At 31.9% G+C, this 18,689-nt stretch overlaps 1 protein-coding gene across 2 annotated transcripts; it reads left to right on the plus strand.

Annotated features, from left to right (window-relative positions):
* The first annotated feature begins 474 nt into the window (after nucleotides 1-474).
* On the plus strand, nucleotides 475-17,106 carry LOC114169814 (plant/protein (DUF810)). 2 transcript variants are annotated; one of them, XM_028055131.2, is made up of 27 exons: nucleotides 475-707; nucleotides 1,053-1,130; nucleotides 1,206-1,381; nucleotides 1,480-1,544; nucleotides 1,945-2,272; nucleotides 2,925-2,991; nucleotides 3,081-3,234; nucleotides 4,291-4,458; nucleotides 4,600-4,710; nucleotides 4,844-5,053; nucleotides 5,429-5,530; nucleotides 6,477-6,698; nucleotides 6,911-6,985; nucleotides 7,086-7,166; nucleotides 7,587-7,769; nucleotides 7,897-8,052; nucleotides 8,718-8,810; nucleotides 9,490-9,561; nucleotides 10,357-10,474; nucleotides 11,023-11,207; nucleotides 14,449-14,530; nucleotides 15,013-15,117; nucleotides 15,201-15,307; nucleotides 15,609-15,686; nucleotides 15,759-15,854; nucleotides 16,002-16,097; nucleotides 16,670-17,106. In XM_028055131.2, the coding sequence occupies exons 2-27, from the start codon at nucleotides 1,123-1,125 to the stop codon at nucleotides 16,841-16,843; spliced, it is 3,312 nt and encodes a 1,103-aa protein (XP_027910932.2). In that variant the 5' UTR covers nucleotides 475-707; nucleotides 1,053-1,122; the 3' UTR covers nucleotides 16,844-17,106. The 2 variants fall into 2 exon arrangements, with proteins under 2 accessions (XP_027910932.2, XP_085525167.1); XM_085669041.1 differs by having other exon boundaries at nucleotides 1,066-1,130.
* Nucleotides 17,107-18,689: the final 1,583 nt, after the last annotated feature.

Genomic DNA, 18,689 nt, shown 5'->3' on the forward strand with positions numbered 1-18,689 from the left:
ACTTAAATATTATTATAAAATGTATTTAAAATGTCAAATAAATTTAATAAAAATAAAAATTGGTAAGAAAGACTAAATTCACATATTTATAAAGATAAATGATTAAATTGATATAAAATTTCAAAGAAGAACTAATTTCAAAATTTATTGAAACTTGAGAGATAAAAAATATATCTAACCCAAAAAAGAAAATAGTGGATATTTTTCAAAAGGATTCAACCCAAGAAAAGTATATCTTGTAAAATATTATTCTTTTCTTTTATTACATTTTCACCATATTCCTTTATTATTCTTCCTTACTACAAGCTGCAACTAAGTTTCCAAGTACAAGCTGCACCATCGGTTTTACGAGGAGATTAAAAATACCAATGTGAATAAAACAAAATAATACTATTGTAAGAGGTTAAAAATATATAATTATATAATAGTAATAAAAATAAAAACAAGCACATACTGACATAAACTTTTACTTTTCTGAAAACGAAAAATAGAACTTGGATTGGATCCGTACGAAATTTGGAATTGGAATTGAAATTGAAACTCAGAATTGCTCCGATTTCTTAAGAGCTGAGGTTACTTCGCTCAAGAGTCCTCACAGCTCAGCTCAAGTGACCGGAAAACTTCAATTTCTGCATCCAATTCACGTACCCATTTGACTTTTCTCCTTTCTCTCTTCTCCATTCTCCACATTTTGAAGATCCATTCAGGTAGCGCTCTCTTTGCTTCACTTGGAAAGAAAGGGCATCTACTGTTTCAACATAAAAAACGTAGTTCTTGTCACGTGGTTCACCGCCTCACGCAAAAATTAAACTTGGGTTCTTGTATTTTTGTTGAAAGTTCTAGCTTTTCACTTTATTTTTCATGAAATGCTTGAACAATCTGAACTGGGTCGAATCTGATCTCGTGTTTTGCTTAATGTCAATTTTGTTCTGCAACTTTTTTTTTGGAATGGCTTTGATTTACAGTGGGAGTGTGCGATTTTAGTTTTCTAGTGTTTTGATTTTGTGTGCTACATATTATCTTGTGACATTCATTGTTACTATTGTTTTCAGCTCTGTGTTGCAGAAATAGCACAATTGTTGAAGTTGGTTGGAGTTCAATATAATTGTAGCTTTATTAGTAATGGAAGAGTAAGTGTCTCTTTGTTCCTTCATTACTTCATCATGTGATGGGACCCTTACTTGTGGTGATTTGATGGGTTGCAGAGAAAATGTCATAGAGCTTCTCCAGAGATACAGGAGAGACAGAAGAGTTCTTCTTGATTTTATACTTTCAGGAAGCTTAATCAAGAAAGTTGTAATGCCACCTGGTGCAGTTACACTGGATGATGTGGATCTAGATCAAGTCAGTGTTGATTATGTCCTCAACTGTGCAAAAAAGAGTTAGTTGAATTCGGTCTTTTGTCTTGCTTATCAGTTATCATCCTTTTCTTTTTTGTTTTTGTTTTCCTTGTCTTAATATTAACTTCCTTCAATGCAGGTACAATGCTTGAACTTTCAGAAGCAATTAGAGATTATCATGATCATACTGGGTTACCACAAATGGTATGTTATGCTATGACCTTTTTGATGTTTGAATTCATTTTTAAATTGTTTATTTAGGCCCATTTATACAAGTTTAAGTATTAATATTATAAATGAAGTACTGGTTTAGCTTGTGCACTTCTTAATGACAATTTTATACTGAAGTCATTCTTAGTTTCTTACTATATTTATGTGTAACTGCTGCATTTTGCCATTTTAAACATGCTATGACTAGTCTGCCAACTCTGCTCTTTTATATAATACTTGCGGAGGAATACGGTGAAGCTTTGAAACTGTTGAGCTATTTTCTTTACTGTCATGACATGCTTTATAAGTTTTGATTTCATCACATTTCATTCAAAGCTTTTGTTTAATCGTTTGTGGATCATGTTTGGATTGTAAATGTTCCTGGCTTTAACAGAGTGATACAGGTTCAGTCGGTGAATTTTATTTGGTCACTGATCCTGAGTCTTCAGGTTCACCTCCCAGAAGGCCGCCACCAACTGTTCCTGTTTCTGCAGTGCCTCCTGTTGCTGTTTCCATTCCTTCTGTTTTTCCACCATCCCCAATTCTATCTAGTGTATCGAGATCTGAATCTTTTGACACTACCCAAGAAAAGGAGCTAACTGTGGATGACATTGAAGACTTTGAAGATGATGATGTTGCTTCAGTTGTTGAAGGCGTCAGGGCTTCAAGGACTCTTAATGATGCTTCAGATCTTGCAGTGAAATTGCCTTCCTTCTCCACAGGTGATTTCTCTAGAAAACTTATCTGTTGGATATGTTTTTTCATCTTCTCAACTCCTAAGCTGTGTAAATATTGTCAGAAAAATAGTATTTCAATTTTAAAATATGTGAACTAAGGAGTCATATGATTAAGAAAATTGAATGAACTGACAGTGTTAACAATTGTCGTAAGGTAAAATCTCATACATGAAGTCACCATTTGTTCATTGCTGAGTCATTGAAGTCATTGCAAAGGTGTAAACCTGTATAGAGAAGGAACCTGACTTTCCTCTGTTGCCCTTGTGCCTCTGCATGGTCATATACATCTGTTAACTGGAAAGTTCTCCCTTCTCATTGTGTTGTCGCATTTCTTGGCTTCGATCTGCTGTCAACCCATTTTTGTTTTAGAGTTAGGGGAGGTGTTTCTATAACAGATATCCATAGATGATGGAGGTCTCTTTTGGGATGATGGGTTTTGTATATTCTGTTTTGTAGCTCTAGCAGGACTTTTTATCCCCATTCTTTGTACTTCTCATCCTTCATAGTATCCTAATAATTTCTTCTTTTGTAGAAATCACTAATATCACCTCTTCGTGTGTTATGCCTCAAATTTGAATGGAAAGGTTCAAATGAAAGCTCTCATGAATTTCCTAATTTCTGTTGTTACCAATTCTAGGCATATCAGATGATGATCTTCGTGAAACTGCGTATGAGGTCCTCTTGGCTTGTGCTGGAGCCACAGGGTATGCTGCTAAGATATGTTTAATTTGAGAGGATATCTTATCGTGAAAGATTTATGTGTTAACATTTTGATGTATTTCTTGTTTATCAGGGGTCTGATTGTCCCATCAAAGGAAAAAAAGAAAGATAAAAAATCCAGCTTGATCAGGAAGCTTGGGCGCAGCAAAAGTGGAAGTGTTGTATCCCAGTCTCAGAGTGCTCCTGGATTAGTTGGCTTGCTGGAAACCATGCGAGTTCAAATGGAGGTATATGTGGCATATGTTCTATTTACTTATGCTTTGATCCTTTGGTCCTTCCATTGATTTTTTTCTACCATTTTGTTTCTTATTAATGTTTTTTTTTTGGCAACATACATTAAATGTACTCTTATAATGTGCAAGGGCCTCCGGTTTCTTCTATTGAATATGATAATTTTTTAAAACCTTTATAGCATTGTGGCTTCCTCTTTTGCTGAGGAGGTGTTTTAGAGGATGAATTAGCTTTTACCGATATCGAGCTTGGAAGCTTGTCTGCTGTTATAGAAAAATAATTATCATAAGGTGATAAGATCTGTGGCAGTAGGAATCGCTAACCCTACTGTATTTTCTGATACTTCTCTGAATAATAATAATGGAATCGTTTCATCTATATTGCTATTCTCTGAATTCATTTGTTGATCCCTAACAAAAAGTCTTAAGGTTTAGTGGCTAAAGTAGAGGTAAAGTGAACACACTGGGATTCAATCCCTAAAGGGACCTGGAGCTGCTTGCACTAAGGCTCTTCTGAATTTGGTGGGCATTGAATCTGTGATCAGTTCAATATGCATTCTGGATTCTATTAATTCTTCTGATGTTGGACTCATACTCATAAGCATGGGATCTTTGCCTCCAAATTTATACTCAAAACTATATAGTAACCAAGCCTTTTCCTACCAGGGGTTGTTAGCTACATAACGTTCTTCTCTGAATCAAGTCTTTGGACAAATGTTGACCTGTAAATCCTTTGTAATAGTTTTGCATATAGTTTTACTTGGTCTGTCTCTACCTCTTGTGCTACTAATAGGGCTATCCTCCACCTAATCCATGGAATGAGACAGCTAATACTTGTGTTAGAAGTGGGCTTTAAGCCTGACTCAACCCCACAAAACCGGCTTGTAAGGTGAGGTTTGCACCTCACTTATATACTATGAATTGGCCTTATCTCTAGTCGATGTGAGACTTCTAACAACTTACAAACCATGAAAATCAAGAAAATCTTAAATTTGTATTTGCTTATGTTTTTTACATTCTGCACTCATATTTATAGATAATTGTTGCTTGCAGATATCCGAGTCAATGGATATTAGAACCAGACAAGGCTTGCTAAATGCTCTTGTGGGTAAGGTGGGGAAAAGGATGGATACTCTATTGGTTCCTTTGGAGTTGCTTTGCTGTATTTCACGTTCAGAATTTTCTGATAAGAAGGCTTTTATACGTTGGCAAAAGCGGCAGGTAGTAAGATCCATTATTGAATTTTCTCTGCTCTCCTTCATATACTCTATTAGCTTGTTAATGTGTCAATGAAAAGATGAGGATGCCATTCTAATAGTTTTTTTGTCGTTGTTGAACATTTCCAAATGTGTGCTGGTATAGTTAAAAGTTTTGGAGGAAGGGCTTGTTAATCACCCTGCTGTTGGATTTGGTGAATCTGGACGCAAGACAAATGAGTTGAGGATTCTGTTGGCCAAGATTGAAGAAGCAGAGGTGTGTAGTTTTGCATTTTGATGTTCATATTTTACCTATACTCTGTTGGCATTAGGTCATAAGAATTGGCTTACCTTTGTGTTAGGTCTGACTGGCTGTGACTAACATGATTTTCATTTTATATTTTTAAAAGTTTCTTCCATCTTCAAGTGGTGAACTTCAAAGGACAGAATGCTTGAGATCCCTAAGGGAGATTGCAATTCCACTTGCTGAGCGGCCAGCTCGGGGTGACTTAACTGGTGAAATATGCCATTGGTCAGATGGTTATCACTTAAATGTCAGACTATATGAGAAGTTACTTTTAAGTGTGTTTGACATGCTTGATGAAGGAAAACTGACAGAGGTTGGTGTCTTTTACTTTCCAAGGCTATTATAGCAGAATTACATCTTTGAATTGTTATTGCTATGCTATGTTTGCTTTATTTATTTGCTGAATATTAAGTTATTAACAAGTGAATTTGATAAGGTCTATGGTTCCTGAGTACATGGGCTGTGCAAGTGATATTTATAACATTTGCAAATTTGATGGGAAAAGAAACAGAAGGTTTTTATGGACATGTATTTACTTGAAATCTGCTGTTAAGACTGAATTCTATTTTATTAAGAAGAAATAATTGTGATGAAACTCTTATTTGAGAAGCTACCGGGTCAAGTAGAAATTAGATTGTATCACTTTTGTGGATTCTGAATTGTGATCCGTGGTTTGTCTATTTTCTAGGAAGTGGAGGAAATTCTTGAACTTTTGAAGTCAACATGGAAAGTTTTAGGAATCACGGAGACAATCCATCACACATGCTATGCATGGGTTTTATTTCGTCAGGTAATTGCCATCACATTTTCTTTTCATGTTAGTTTTAAGAATCACAATCAATTTTAAAGTTGGACTACTATACTGGACTGTTGTTGACTGTGTCAACTTATTTGTAGTTCCAAAAGACCTTGAACAACACACTTGTCTTTCTCATGTAGGACTAATTTTACTACCACTTTGTGGCCCTGTTTTTCCGTGTTTTTTTCTTTCGTATTTCACTCTTTATATGCAAATGCTTCATTTCGCCTAATTTGTCTTTGCCTGTTTTCTCTTCTGAAATGTAAGCAGTTTGGCTTATATTGCTAGACCCTAATCTAATCCTGGAGAGGAAAACCAATAGGGACATTGATAATATATTCTTATTCTTCTTGACTAATGACTGATAGTAGTCTCTATGGATGGTGCCAAAAATTTTTGTTTAATAATGAGAAAAGTTAGAGACATATGGATGAATCCTTGTATCCTTATCTTAATTAATTACTAACATGCTTCACACTTTACAGATATGTTTATCAAATTTGATTTCACTCTGCTAGCTTTAAAATGAGCATGAAGAATAGTGAACTTCAGAATGTTTATAGTCTGTTTTATATTTCAACCAATCATTTAGCACATTCTATTAATCTATTTTCTTTTGGATGTTTACCTCTTTAATTATTAATATGCATGTGGCTCCTCCATTTACTTTATTTGATCAAGACAAAGAAGTCTTTTGTTTGATAGTAATCAAGATTAAAGTTGCGTTGTTAAAATTCCACTCATTGGGATATGTTGATTATTAGGCATTCAGTTTATTTTCCATTGCTGTTTGGCTTTTTTCCTTTTTTTTCTATAATTTATTTTTGTGATACTGTACTATTTGACTAATTAATATTTGTCGAGTAATGGGACACTACTCTTTCTTCAATCATTATTTAATGTTGAATTACTTTGCATTTTCATTATGGGGATACAGTATGTTATCACAAGGGAGCATGGAGTTTTATTGCACGCACTTGAGCAATTGAATAAAATACCACTAATGGAGCAACGAGGCCAACAAGAGAGGTTGCACTTGAAAAGCTTGCGTTCCAAGGTTGAGGGTGAACGGGATCTATCTTTCTTACAGTCTTTCTTAACACCAATTTTGAGATGGACAGACAAACAGCTAGGAGATTACCATATGCACTTCAACGAGGTTTGTTCAACTTATTAGGTTGTTAGGTAGTACTGGATCAGATGATTGGATATGTTTTTCTATGTTTTTGCCCTTTTAAAACAAATATTCTTGAACTCTTTTCCCCTTTTATTTTCTCTTCAAAAGCCTTGTTTTTATTTTTTACCAAATAATTATGGTATCTTGTGTTGCACCTTTAGTTTTTGTTTAACAAAACCTCTCATACTTTTTAGGGTTCAGCAACTATGGAAAAGATTGTAGCAGTTGCTATGATTACCAGGAGGCTTCTACTGGAAGAACCAGAAACTGTGTGTAATCTTTTTCAATGATATCTTTCACATTTGGATAGATAATTTTGTATAATATACAAGTTTCAGTTATAAAAGTTTCTTTACTATTTTCCTGCAGACCTCACAATCCCTGCCAATTAGTGATCGTGATCAGATAGATATATATATATCATCATCAATTAAGAATGCATTTTCAAGGGTGAGTATTAATTTGCAAAGATGTTTGAATACATTTTTCTTTCAATTTCTATCTTCATTGAAATCCTTATTCGATAATTATTATTATCTTCAACCTGGTAAATGATAGACTGCTCACAAAGCTTCCTGTTCATTGTTATTGGTTATATACATGCTAAAGTGAATATCTTTTAAGCATGACTTAATTATATATTTATACTTTGATTGATTTTGTCCTTAGCTTTAAATATATATTGTAGAATTTGGAATCAGATGTGTTCCTAAAACTGTTTTATGTCTTCTTGATTCTGCTATGTAATTGAATGCTTGTGAGAACGTCTGCTTTTTTCTTTCCATCTTTTTAAATTACAAACTTTTGGATAGAGCATGTCCATTGTTATGCCAATCTTTTATATTTAAGGAATCTGTTTACTTTCTGCAGACAGTGCAAGTTGTTGAAAGAGCTGATATGTCAAATGAGCACCCCTTGGCATTGCTTGCAGAAGAACTCAAGAAGCTCCTAAAACGAGAATCCGTTACTTTCTTGCCTGTTTTATCTCAGAGGCATCCTCAAGCAACTGTTGTATCTGGATCATTAGTTCACAAACTTTATGGCCTCAGACTGGTGAGTATATATATGGGTTATATATATATATATATATATATATATATATATATATATATATATATATTCTGATTACATTATGGAATATATCTTCAAAATCACTGAAAATTTGTTTTCTTTTTTTCAGAAACCCTTTTTGGATGGTGCAGAGCATTTAACTGAGGATGTCATTTCTGTATTCCCTGCAGCTGAAAGTCTAGAGCAGTTCATAGTGGCACTTATTACATCTGTATGCCATGAAGAAAATGCTGAGATCTTGTTGAAGAAATTGAATCTCTATCAGGTTAGGTGGTCAAATTCCTTTTAGAGCATGCAAAATTGTTTTTGATGAAATGATATATTATTATCGTGTTATCAATTTGATGGGATGGTATTTATCAATTTTGATGAGATGATATGTTGGTATATGCAAAATTGTTTTTACCCAAGAACCTGTTCACATGTGCCACGTGCTTGTACTCATTTGAAGATATCAATAGAGATAAAAGGATGTTTAGATAAATCATGATTTCTTGGTCATACACCATGTTGCAATTGACAGTTGGAGGGTATAATTAGGACTATTTTCTATTCTCATTTAGCTCCATCTCATTTGTGTTTCAAATATTTTTACATTTGTCCAATCTTCGATAAATTTATCATACAGTGTCTGTTTAGAGAAACTTTTCCATAAGCATATCTAGGAGACAAATAATAAGAAAAATGTGAAATTAGTTTTTTCACAAGCTAAGATTAGCGTATTCATAAGCTAATTCGTAGAAACTATTTCTTATTGATATCTCTATAATCTGATTCTCAATTTCATTTTCCCTTTTTGTTTTTCTCTCCTAAAAGTGCTTATGGAGACATTTTCTCCAAACAGACCCATGGTCTTTTGTCATCTATCCTTCTATTGTCCTATCTTTATTTATTCTATACTTTGGTCCTTGCTCTTTTTTCTTGTTATAGATTGAGACGAAATCTGGAACATTGGTGTTACGTTGGGTTAATTCACAGCTTGGAAGAATTTTAGGTTGGGTAGAACGGGTTTTTCAACAAGAGGTAAATCCTTTATCAATAGTGCTATACTGTCAAATTCCAGCCGTTTTGATTATGTTTATTACAAAGACCTTTCTCAAGGTCTAGTTTTATTGTTCTTTTTAGAAGATTATTTTTGTAATATCTGTTGTATATTTAAATTAGTGTTAAGTACTTAATCCTGGCTAGTGGTGTGGAGTGGCTGATCCCAAATTTGGTATAATGAAGAAGCAGATAATGAGATGGCTAATAGAGGATTCAGTGCAGATAAATTATAGTGCATACATTTTCCCAAAAATAGTAAAAAAGAATTACTAAAAATATATATCCGTCATTAATAATCAAAAACCAGTAGTCTGTACACCCAATCACTATTAATTTGTTTAATGAATAATTAAGTAGAGTCAAATAGCATAATCAAAATATATAGGCAGCACAGCACTGCGGATTGAAGTGAGAAAAAAATGAAATAATTTAATGATGAGTGAGATGGTTTTAAATCCCCTAATCCCTCTGATGGTAAAAGGGATAAGGATTCACCATGAAAAGTTCGTTTGTGTTGGGTTGAGTTTTTTTAACCTTATTCCCTCTCTTTGCAATGGTGTAACTACTAGTTTTCTTCATTTTTTATGCTGCTTCTATAATTGTACTAAATTTCCTCATTGAACAAAGGCTTTATTAACTTATCAGTAAACTTTCACAGCATTGGGACCCAATATCTCCTCAACAGCGGCATGCTGGTTCTATTGTGGAAGTTTACAGGATTGTTGAGGAGGTAACAACATAATTTTTCGTTATCTTCCAATGTAAACTTTACTCCAGTATATGTTGTGTTGTGTTTTAGCATATCTGCATCATTTTCCTTTTTGTATTATGCATAATAAGAAAAAAAAAAACTCTAATTCCCTTTACCTCAGAAAAAGTTGGAAAATATAGACTAATCAACAATGGGAATAGTTCAACTAATCAAGAGTTCTTCCTACTTGGCAAAGGGATATTTGCATAGGTTCTTTACATCATTTGGAACCTTGATTCTGCGATTGGAAACTTAGTTAAAGTCATTATCAAATGGATGCCTCCTTCCTGCTCAAGTGACATCCAAGATTGCAGAAATATGTTTACATATTTTTGGTTGTTCGCTTGCATTACTTCCACTTTACTAATATTCAGCAAAAATATCCACTACCTGGTTCATTAAGTTGTTGGCACATCGTATCCACTGAATGATGGGTAGACAGCAGCTGCCCATGTATTGTATTGTCAGTACCTTATACAAAGTTTTACAGGAATTGTGTTATAAGCACACACATGATTCTCTATTTTTAATGAATAATATTGATATAATAAAAGGATAAAAATGTAATCCCCAAAATTAAGGCTATTAATTATCTCCTGATTAGCTTAATCATATTTTTAACACCTTTAAAGTGAATAATTACTCACCTTAGAGGAGTCAGATCCAAAATATTATTTCTCTATTTTTTGGCACGGAGCCACTTATTAGTTTTATTGTCATTATAATTTAACTATAACTAAAATTATAATTCATTTTATATCTTACTGGATGCAGACAGTTGATCAATTTTTTGGTCTCAAAGTTCCAATGAGGTTTACAGAATTGAATAGCTTGTTTCGGGGCATTGACAACGCTCTTCAAGTGTATGCAAATAATGTTGTTAACGACTTGGGTGAGTAGATACTACATATTTTTTATTTGCTGACTGGATCAACCGTGTTATATAATGGTGTCTTTAAGAATCTGCTTTGCATCCCTGTCTCCAAAGATAACTCTATGATGGTACAAGAATATCCCTAAACCCCATATAAGCAAGTTTTGACGTTTTCATTTTAGTCTTATTGATAAATAAATTTAACCACATTTTAATTATTTTGCTGTCTCGTCAAGATTTAAAGTTCTAATCATGTTACCTGATTATGTGGTGTCCTTTTAGCTTGATAATTATAAGGCTGATGTGATCAAATTTTTTATTGATGCATTGTAAAATTTGGTGGTTATAATATTTTACCTTTGTTAGTGTATTGCCTACATCCTTACTATTACCAAGTTCTTGACTGTAATATGTTCTTGAGTAGATGGTGTCATTAGTGCATACTGCATATTCTTCTAATGTTTTCCAAAAGATTCAGTTTTCATCCTCTGTTAAGATTATGCATATTCTGTAGACACTACATTCTTATGAGTTATGAATCTTAAGGTGTCCCTTTAATTACACAGCCAGCAAGGAGGACCTAATACCACCAGTGCCTATTCTCACACGGTACAAAAAGGAAGCTGGAATAAAGGCTTTTGTAAAGAAGGAACTGTTTGATACTCGTGTACCTGAGCCTGATGAGTTAAGGCCCAGCCAAATTAGTGTCCTAACAACTCCAACACTTTGTGTTCAATTAAATACATTATACGTGAGTTCAAGCAAACTTGATTATACCTGTATTATTTTCACTCTTGTTTCTGTGGTTGTGAGGATATTATTTTTTTCATTTTTCATTTAAGCTACTCTTTTAGGTGTTAAAGAGATGATGCAGAATTGAATTTTTGTCTTTTTAAAATAGTCAGCGATTCAATCCTGATGAAACAGTTGTTTAACTGTGCAAGAAATTTAGCATATACTGTTAGTACTGTCTTCACAGTATTATAAATATCAAAAGTAGTTTGTCATTAGCATTTTGGAAGGTTTACTGTCAATGTCATAGTTTTTTATTTGTGATAAGCCAAACTAATAGTATATGTTTAGGTACCCGTTTGTGGAGTATGATTTGAATCTGTAATCCATATAGCTTGAACTGAAGTTTTTTCTTTCATTCTTACTTTGAACTACACATGAATATAATTAGAACTTTGAAACTGGTACAACTGTGCTAGAAATAATAGTTAATGTGGGTATAGTGAATGAAAGGATTGAGATGCAGGACTTGAAAGGAGGGAAAAGTTGGACCTTCTAAAGTTGGAGAATCGGTGCTAACTACTTAGCTAATTGAACAGGGAGCTTTTTTGAGAGAAATCAAAGTAGAATGCAAGACAGAAGAAGACCTAAACTTTAGATGTGGGTTTTTTAGTTAACACACACCTGAGAAATATTTTGGCTGCTAGTTTCTTTTTGACATAAATATTTTTGGCTGTCTAAGAGCTGGATACATCAGTTGTATAGACCTTGTCAAAACTTTAGGTCTAAGTCAAATAACTGACCATTAATAAAATAAATGAAGCTCAGTAAATAGTATGAGCATTCACAAGCAAAATGACATAAATGGACAAAACTAAAATCCTAACTATAAAATTACTAGAATTACTATAGTGCCAGAAACATAAAATTACAAGGAATTAAGTAGTTTTTTCTGCTTCCTCGTGGTATTCTGCTCATGTTGTCTTCAGAAAGGGTCTTTCTTAGATGTATAGAGATTGGCATGCTGTGTTGCGTGTTTCTTTTTCTGTTTTTGTTTTTCCCTTTCATTTTATTTTTGGTATCCACAAAGAGACTAGCATGATGTGTTACATGTTTCTTGTTTGTTATTTTTTCTTTCCTTGCACTTTTGATATTGATTTATTTAGTTGTTTAGGATTCTTCTGCATATGTATCATTCTATTCCATGTTAGCAAATTCTTACTGAAAGAAAAACAAGTTACTGAGCTGAAAACCCGAATAAATTGTGATCTATTAGATCATTTTATAAAAATTGTTCCGGTTGAAAGAGAAAAAACTGATTCAGAGGTGCCAAAACTTTGACAACAAATAGAGTCTCTTTATATAGAGTTAATGCAATAAGTGTAGGAGATAATTTGCCTATTTACAATATACCATTGACCTATAATTACAAAGATCCTTACTAAATAAGAAAAAAAATCACTAAATACAAAATAAAAAGGAATCCAAACAGATTGTCTACGATACTCTAAAATAGTCTCAGATACGTAAATATGTTATTAGATGTTTCTCAGATTTTGTAGCAGTTCCCAATAACATGAAAATTAATGAAAGTATCGTGAAGTTAATGAGGTATTTTGCTCTTTAAACTTATGTCTTGTTCATATTACTAATATGTGCATCATAAAGGATTGCATAGCACAACAACTAACCCTTGTTCTACTGGGTTAGATCAGCTAGATGATCACACATTCCAATTCAACTTGTTAAAAGAACACCCAAATCCTAAACCCTAAACCCAGGTTTTGTAAAGAACTTTATATGGGCTAAAATTTAACATAAGAAATGGTAAAAGATGAAGTATTATAGAGATAAAGTTTTAAGAGATGAAATGGTAAGTTGTTTTTCTAAAATCCAATTACAAAGAAAGAGGATTCAGCTATTCATGGCTGATTAAGAAAACAAACTAACTGAACTAACAAGCTTTACTGATACTAACAAAAGGAGTCACTCAGTCCAGCTAAAAGTTATATAACAGCAAACTGATTTACAGTACAATAATGTATCAATAGTATAGTCTACTCTAATGAATGGAAGAAGAAGAAAATAAGCAAAACAATTGAGGAATACAAAAGTAAGTATAATCTTTTTTTTTTCTTTAAAGAAAAACATCTGAATATGATTGATAATAATTCTGGTCAGAGTGCAGTAATGGTGAACCAAAAGAACAAATAAGTCCCTTCGAAGACATAGTAAAATAAAAATAGCGAGTTGCAGCCCTTAAATCTTCTTTCTCAAGCAAGATCTCAAGAAGAATGTAGAAATTCATTTATCAAGTTGGATGCCATGGACTTGATCTAGAAATTAAAACTCTAGGGATCGTGGAACCTCACTCCATATACCGTAGTAGAGTTTACAGAATATCTAATTAACTTAAATTTTATTCTGTGAAAAATGTACTCAAATTTATTATGAGATATAAGTTAGCTACTTATAGCTGTTCAGTATTACGAAAGAATCGTACTACCTATACTATCTGAGAGCTAGTTACAGGACCCAGCTGCTGCTTAAGTGAATGATAGAGTATATCCTATGCTAGATGTTGTAAGCACTTTGTATTATGGGTGCCTAGTCAGCATTTTGTTGTAAGTAACTGAAGTCAGTTATGCTGACTTGTTGGTTAGGTAGATCCATAGACTCTAGTCAGCAAAGCTTGTTGTGCAGGCTGCTACCGGGCTACTTCTGTATAAATACCAACATATGTACTTCAAACAAGTAATGCAATAAATCACTTTCAGTTTATACAATTTTTCTTCCCTTCTCATTTTCAGTACTCTACTACTTTCTTCAAACAATATTGTCTTGCACAATATATATAATTGAATAATGCATCGGTGGGGGTTTTCATGTGCGCTCACCCCTCCCCCCTTCCTCTCTCATGAGTTATTAGTTAGTTAGTGGTCTATACCATTGCATAACTAGTTAAGTTCTGATATTGAGGTGGAATGAAAACTTTGCTGGCCAGCTGGATTTTTGGGTATATGAAAGTAATACTGTATCATTTGAAATGTGTTTTATCTTGATTACTGGGAAATTCTCTTCTTAAAGTATGCATGTTTCTAATAATTAACCTAAATTTAGTATCAACATCTTATTGGGATTTCCAGCACTCTTTCTTAATAACCTTCTGTTTTAATTCCTCTTTTTATTCTTGTGCTGCTTATGCTGAATCTTCTTTCAATATGTTCTGATATTAATTTAAGTTTTGTTTGCATTTACAGTATGCGATTAATCATCTGAATAAATTGGAAGATAACATCTGGGAGCGATGGACAAGTAAAAGGTCCCATGAAAAACTCATAAGTATGTGCTGAACTGTTGTCTTTGTATCTGTATTTTGTTTTGTATGATTGCTATTAAAATTATGGTGTCTTATCTAATGAACGAAAATTTTATTGGATTAAATAAAACAATTGTCATGGGATTAGCCATGGGGCTCTGTTGGGATTTGGAGGGGGATTTGTCATAAAGTACTTTTTGAACTTTTTTTTCTGTCCTCAATGAAATTTCTGTTCAAATAAATTGCAATACTAGACATGATTCAACTTATCAATGAAAAATGTGATTTCTACAATACATTGATGAAATTATTATGCATAACAAGTTTGTTATCAATACCGGGTTTGATCTCTAATATTCCATCTATGTACATGAGAAATTGTCAGTACTCCATCTATATACTGTTTGTGTCTATTTTTTTCTCAAATTGATAATAATGATAATTGATGAGAGTACTGAAACTGATATAATTTATGCCTCTTTCCCTATAATCCTTTCATCAATAGAGAAATCCTTAGATGAGAAGTCCAAAAGTTTTTCCCAGAAGGATACTTTTGAGGGAAGTAGAAAAATCATAAATGCTGCTATGGACCGCATTTGTGAGTACACAGGTGAGAACATGAATCTTTGTCTCTTTTTAACTTGTAAATCAAACTTCTCTAATCACCTTGTTGGGTTAATTATCCACTTGCAGGAACTAAAATTGTCTTTTGTGATCTGAGAGTTCAATTTATGGACAATTTGTACAAACCCAGTGTCTCTGGCTATAGGTTGGATGCAATTATGGACCCACTTGATATGGTAACCTTTGTCTCATCAGAAAAATGCCATTGTTTTATATTATACTTGTTAGATCACATTTAATTGCAAATACATAGTGTGAATAATATGTACTGTTAAAAGTAAAATAAAAAGTAAAATCGTTAATTTTTAATTTCAAAATGTTTAAATGTTCAAATTAAAATTCCACTTGGAATATTCAGTCGAAAATATTTTTAAATATCTGTTTTAACAAGCTTTACTCGCCAGATTTTATGCAGATAAAGTGTTAAACTTTTGCCAATTTAATTGATCATTGTTGTTCACTTTTGACTTATTGTAGGAACTTAGCCAACTTTGTGATATTGTTGTGGAGCCTCTGAGGGATCGCATAGTGACTAGTCTTCTTCAGGCATCATTGGTTGGTATAGCTTTTCTTTCCAAAATCATTTCACTACTATCATTGTGATTTTAACATTTTCCTTCATACCAGGATGGCTTACTCCGTGTTATCTTAGATGGGGGTCCATCAAGAGTTTTCTTGCCCAGTGATGCAAAATTATTAGAGGAAGATCTGGAGATCTTAAAGGTACATTATCTGACTCTAGTCAATTCAATGCCATCTACTATTTGCAATAGGTTTTTATTTTAATCTTTTGGACTCTCTTTTGAATAAAAATGAGTTTTGAGTAGGTTAATGTTTCAAATTCAATGAATGATTATGTGCTTCTTGTAGGAATTCTTTATATCCGGAGGGGATGGCCTCCCTCGGGGTGTGGTCGAAAATCAGGTTGCACGTGTTCGGCAAGTGATCAAGTTGCATGGCTATGAGGTTAGTGTTTAAAAGGTTAAATATATTTTTAGTTTCTGAAATATGTTTTTATTTTTCTTTCGAGTTCTTATAAATGTTATCTTGCCTTTTGATCCCAGAAAAGAAGTTGCATTTCATCTTTGCTGTTACACTGACTTTGTTCACTAGACACATTATCATCAGATGAAAAATGTGATAAAAACTTTTACAGGGACCAATTATCAAACTCAGATTTTTCCACGGATGAAATGCTATTAATTTTTTCAGGGGTCTGAAGTTATGAAGAATTTATTAAGACTAAAAGAAAAATCCAAATATAGTTAGAGAACAAACAAACTTAAACCTATTGAAAATTTTCTCATGAACTAGTTGTTCATTGGTAGACATGCCCTATGATTGTTACAACAACAATAATAAGAACCATATCTCAATAGGCAAGTTCTTGTATCAACAAATTATACATTGGATGCTGAAAGCTAATACAACCCTCCTTTACCAAGCTTTGAAATTGATATAGTTAATTACTGATAATAATATTTTTCTTGCAACTTTCATTCATCAGAAAGTATACAATGATCTGTGTTATTCTGCAGACTCGAGAGTTGATCGATGACTTGAAATCTGCTAGTGGCATGGAAATGCAAGGTGGAAAAAGCAAACTGGGAACTGATTCCAAAACTCTATTAAGAATATTATGCCACAGGAGTGACTCAGAAGCCTCTCAATTTCTGAAGAAACAATACAAAATCCCCAGTTCTTCTGTATAGAGGAATGTGTACAACAAAAGGGAAGCTGCAAAATTTTCATTTTGGTGCTAGCTTTCTGTGAATATTCATTGCTGCCAATGTGCCATTTTTGGTTGGAATTGGAATTGTTAAAAATACTCATTTTGTTTATGATTAGGAGGCATAACTGAATTTTCTTTCCTTTTTTGGTTTACTTCGCTTAAAATGCTGATGTTCATTTGTAAAATTTCCTCCTTGTGAATACTGTAAGATTTTAATTAATGCAACTGCGATTCTTTTTACAAGGGTAGCTGTTCTATGTTGAGAAAACTTTAACTGAATTTGCAATTTATAACATAACTTCGTAATAAAGCGATTTTCTTCTATTTTACATGAATAGACAAAGTGAGGAAATCTATCTCTGGGTTATGGATTGAAACTAGAATAAAAAGTAATTTAAAAGATTACAGTTTTTGCATGACGTTATTTGAATAATAGTGAAATATATGCATTACGTGTGTCACTTTTATCCCATGATAATCTCTACAGAAAATAAAAATGAAAATAAGTATGAAATGAACAATTTTTATAATTTTATTAATTACGTGCATATAATGAAAAAGAAAATATTATAAGTAGAAAGCTTCTTTTTAGAGGTAATAATTGAATTTAAAAAAACAATTCTAAACTCGTAAAATAATAAATTATTTATATTAATAAGAGTAAAATTTGCATGATATTATTTGAATAATAGTGAAATATATGTATTATGTGTGTTCACAGTTATCCCATGATAATATTAACAAAGAAATAGAAAATCTATAACAATATATAAAAATATTTTCTCTTTTGTCTACATTTTTTTTTTTCAGTTTTACTTTCAATTATTATTTTAAAAATTAATTATTTCATAATAATTTATCTTTAATCATTATTTTAAAAATTTCTTTTGTCTTTAACAATTATTTTAAAAACTTGTGTACATATTTTATTTTTCCAATTTTATTTATTATTTTAAAAATTGATTATTTTATAAATATTTTACCGTTATTTTAATTTCCTATTTTATTTTTACCAGTTATTTTATTTGAAAACTATTTTAAAAATTAATTATATATTTAAAAATAAATATTATTAATCTTAACTCAAATTTTTATGATAATTAAAAAATACAAACACACATTACGATAAGAATATGGGTTTTAGCTAGTAAGTATAACATGAATTGTTTTTATAATTTTATTAATTATGTGCATATTATGAAAAAGAAAAAACTTTATTATAAGTAGGTAGCTTTTTCGTAGGTAATCATTAAATTAAATAAAAAGTATCAAGACAGTAAAGTAATACATTATTTATAGTGTTTAACTTTTAGTAAAAATTAAAATTAGTTTTTTATTGAAATTTTTATTTTAGAAACGCGTAAAATTTAATTTTTTAATTAATTGTTGTTAAGTTTATTTGACGTTTCAAGTATGTTTTGTGATAGTATTGGAGTTGTTTATATGTTTGACTCATTCTCACTTCAATGTTAGCTTAGAAAAACATTTGAAATATCGAATAAACCTAACAAAATTATGTTAAAAAGACTAAATCCAAATAATGAAAATTAAATTAGTCCAAAGTTCTAAAAATGAACTAATTTCCATTTTAGTTAACAAATCAAAAATATATTTAACCCTTTTAATCCTTATAATATGACACGATAACCATCATAAAATTTTATTTTAAAAAATATATTTAAATATCAATTATCTGTAAGTAGTGGAAATACATGCATTATATATGATTTTATTATAAAAATCAAATTTAAATACGAATCATTTTGTATTATCAAAAAACACATGTCCACGTATATGTTTACCTTTTTTATAAAAAGAAAATAATA

Source organism: Vigna unguiculata, chromosome 11 (genome assembly GCF_037176805.1).
Source record: "Vigna unguiculata cultivar grain cowpea cultivar isolate G323 ecotype 2 chromosome 11, ASM3717680v1, whole genome shotgun sequence".
NCBI lineage: Eukaryota > Viridiplantae > Streptophyta > Magnoliopsida > Fabales > Fabaceae > Vigna > Vigna unguiculata.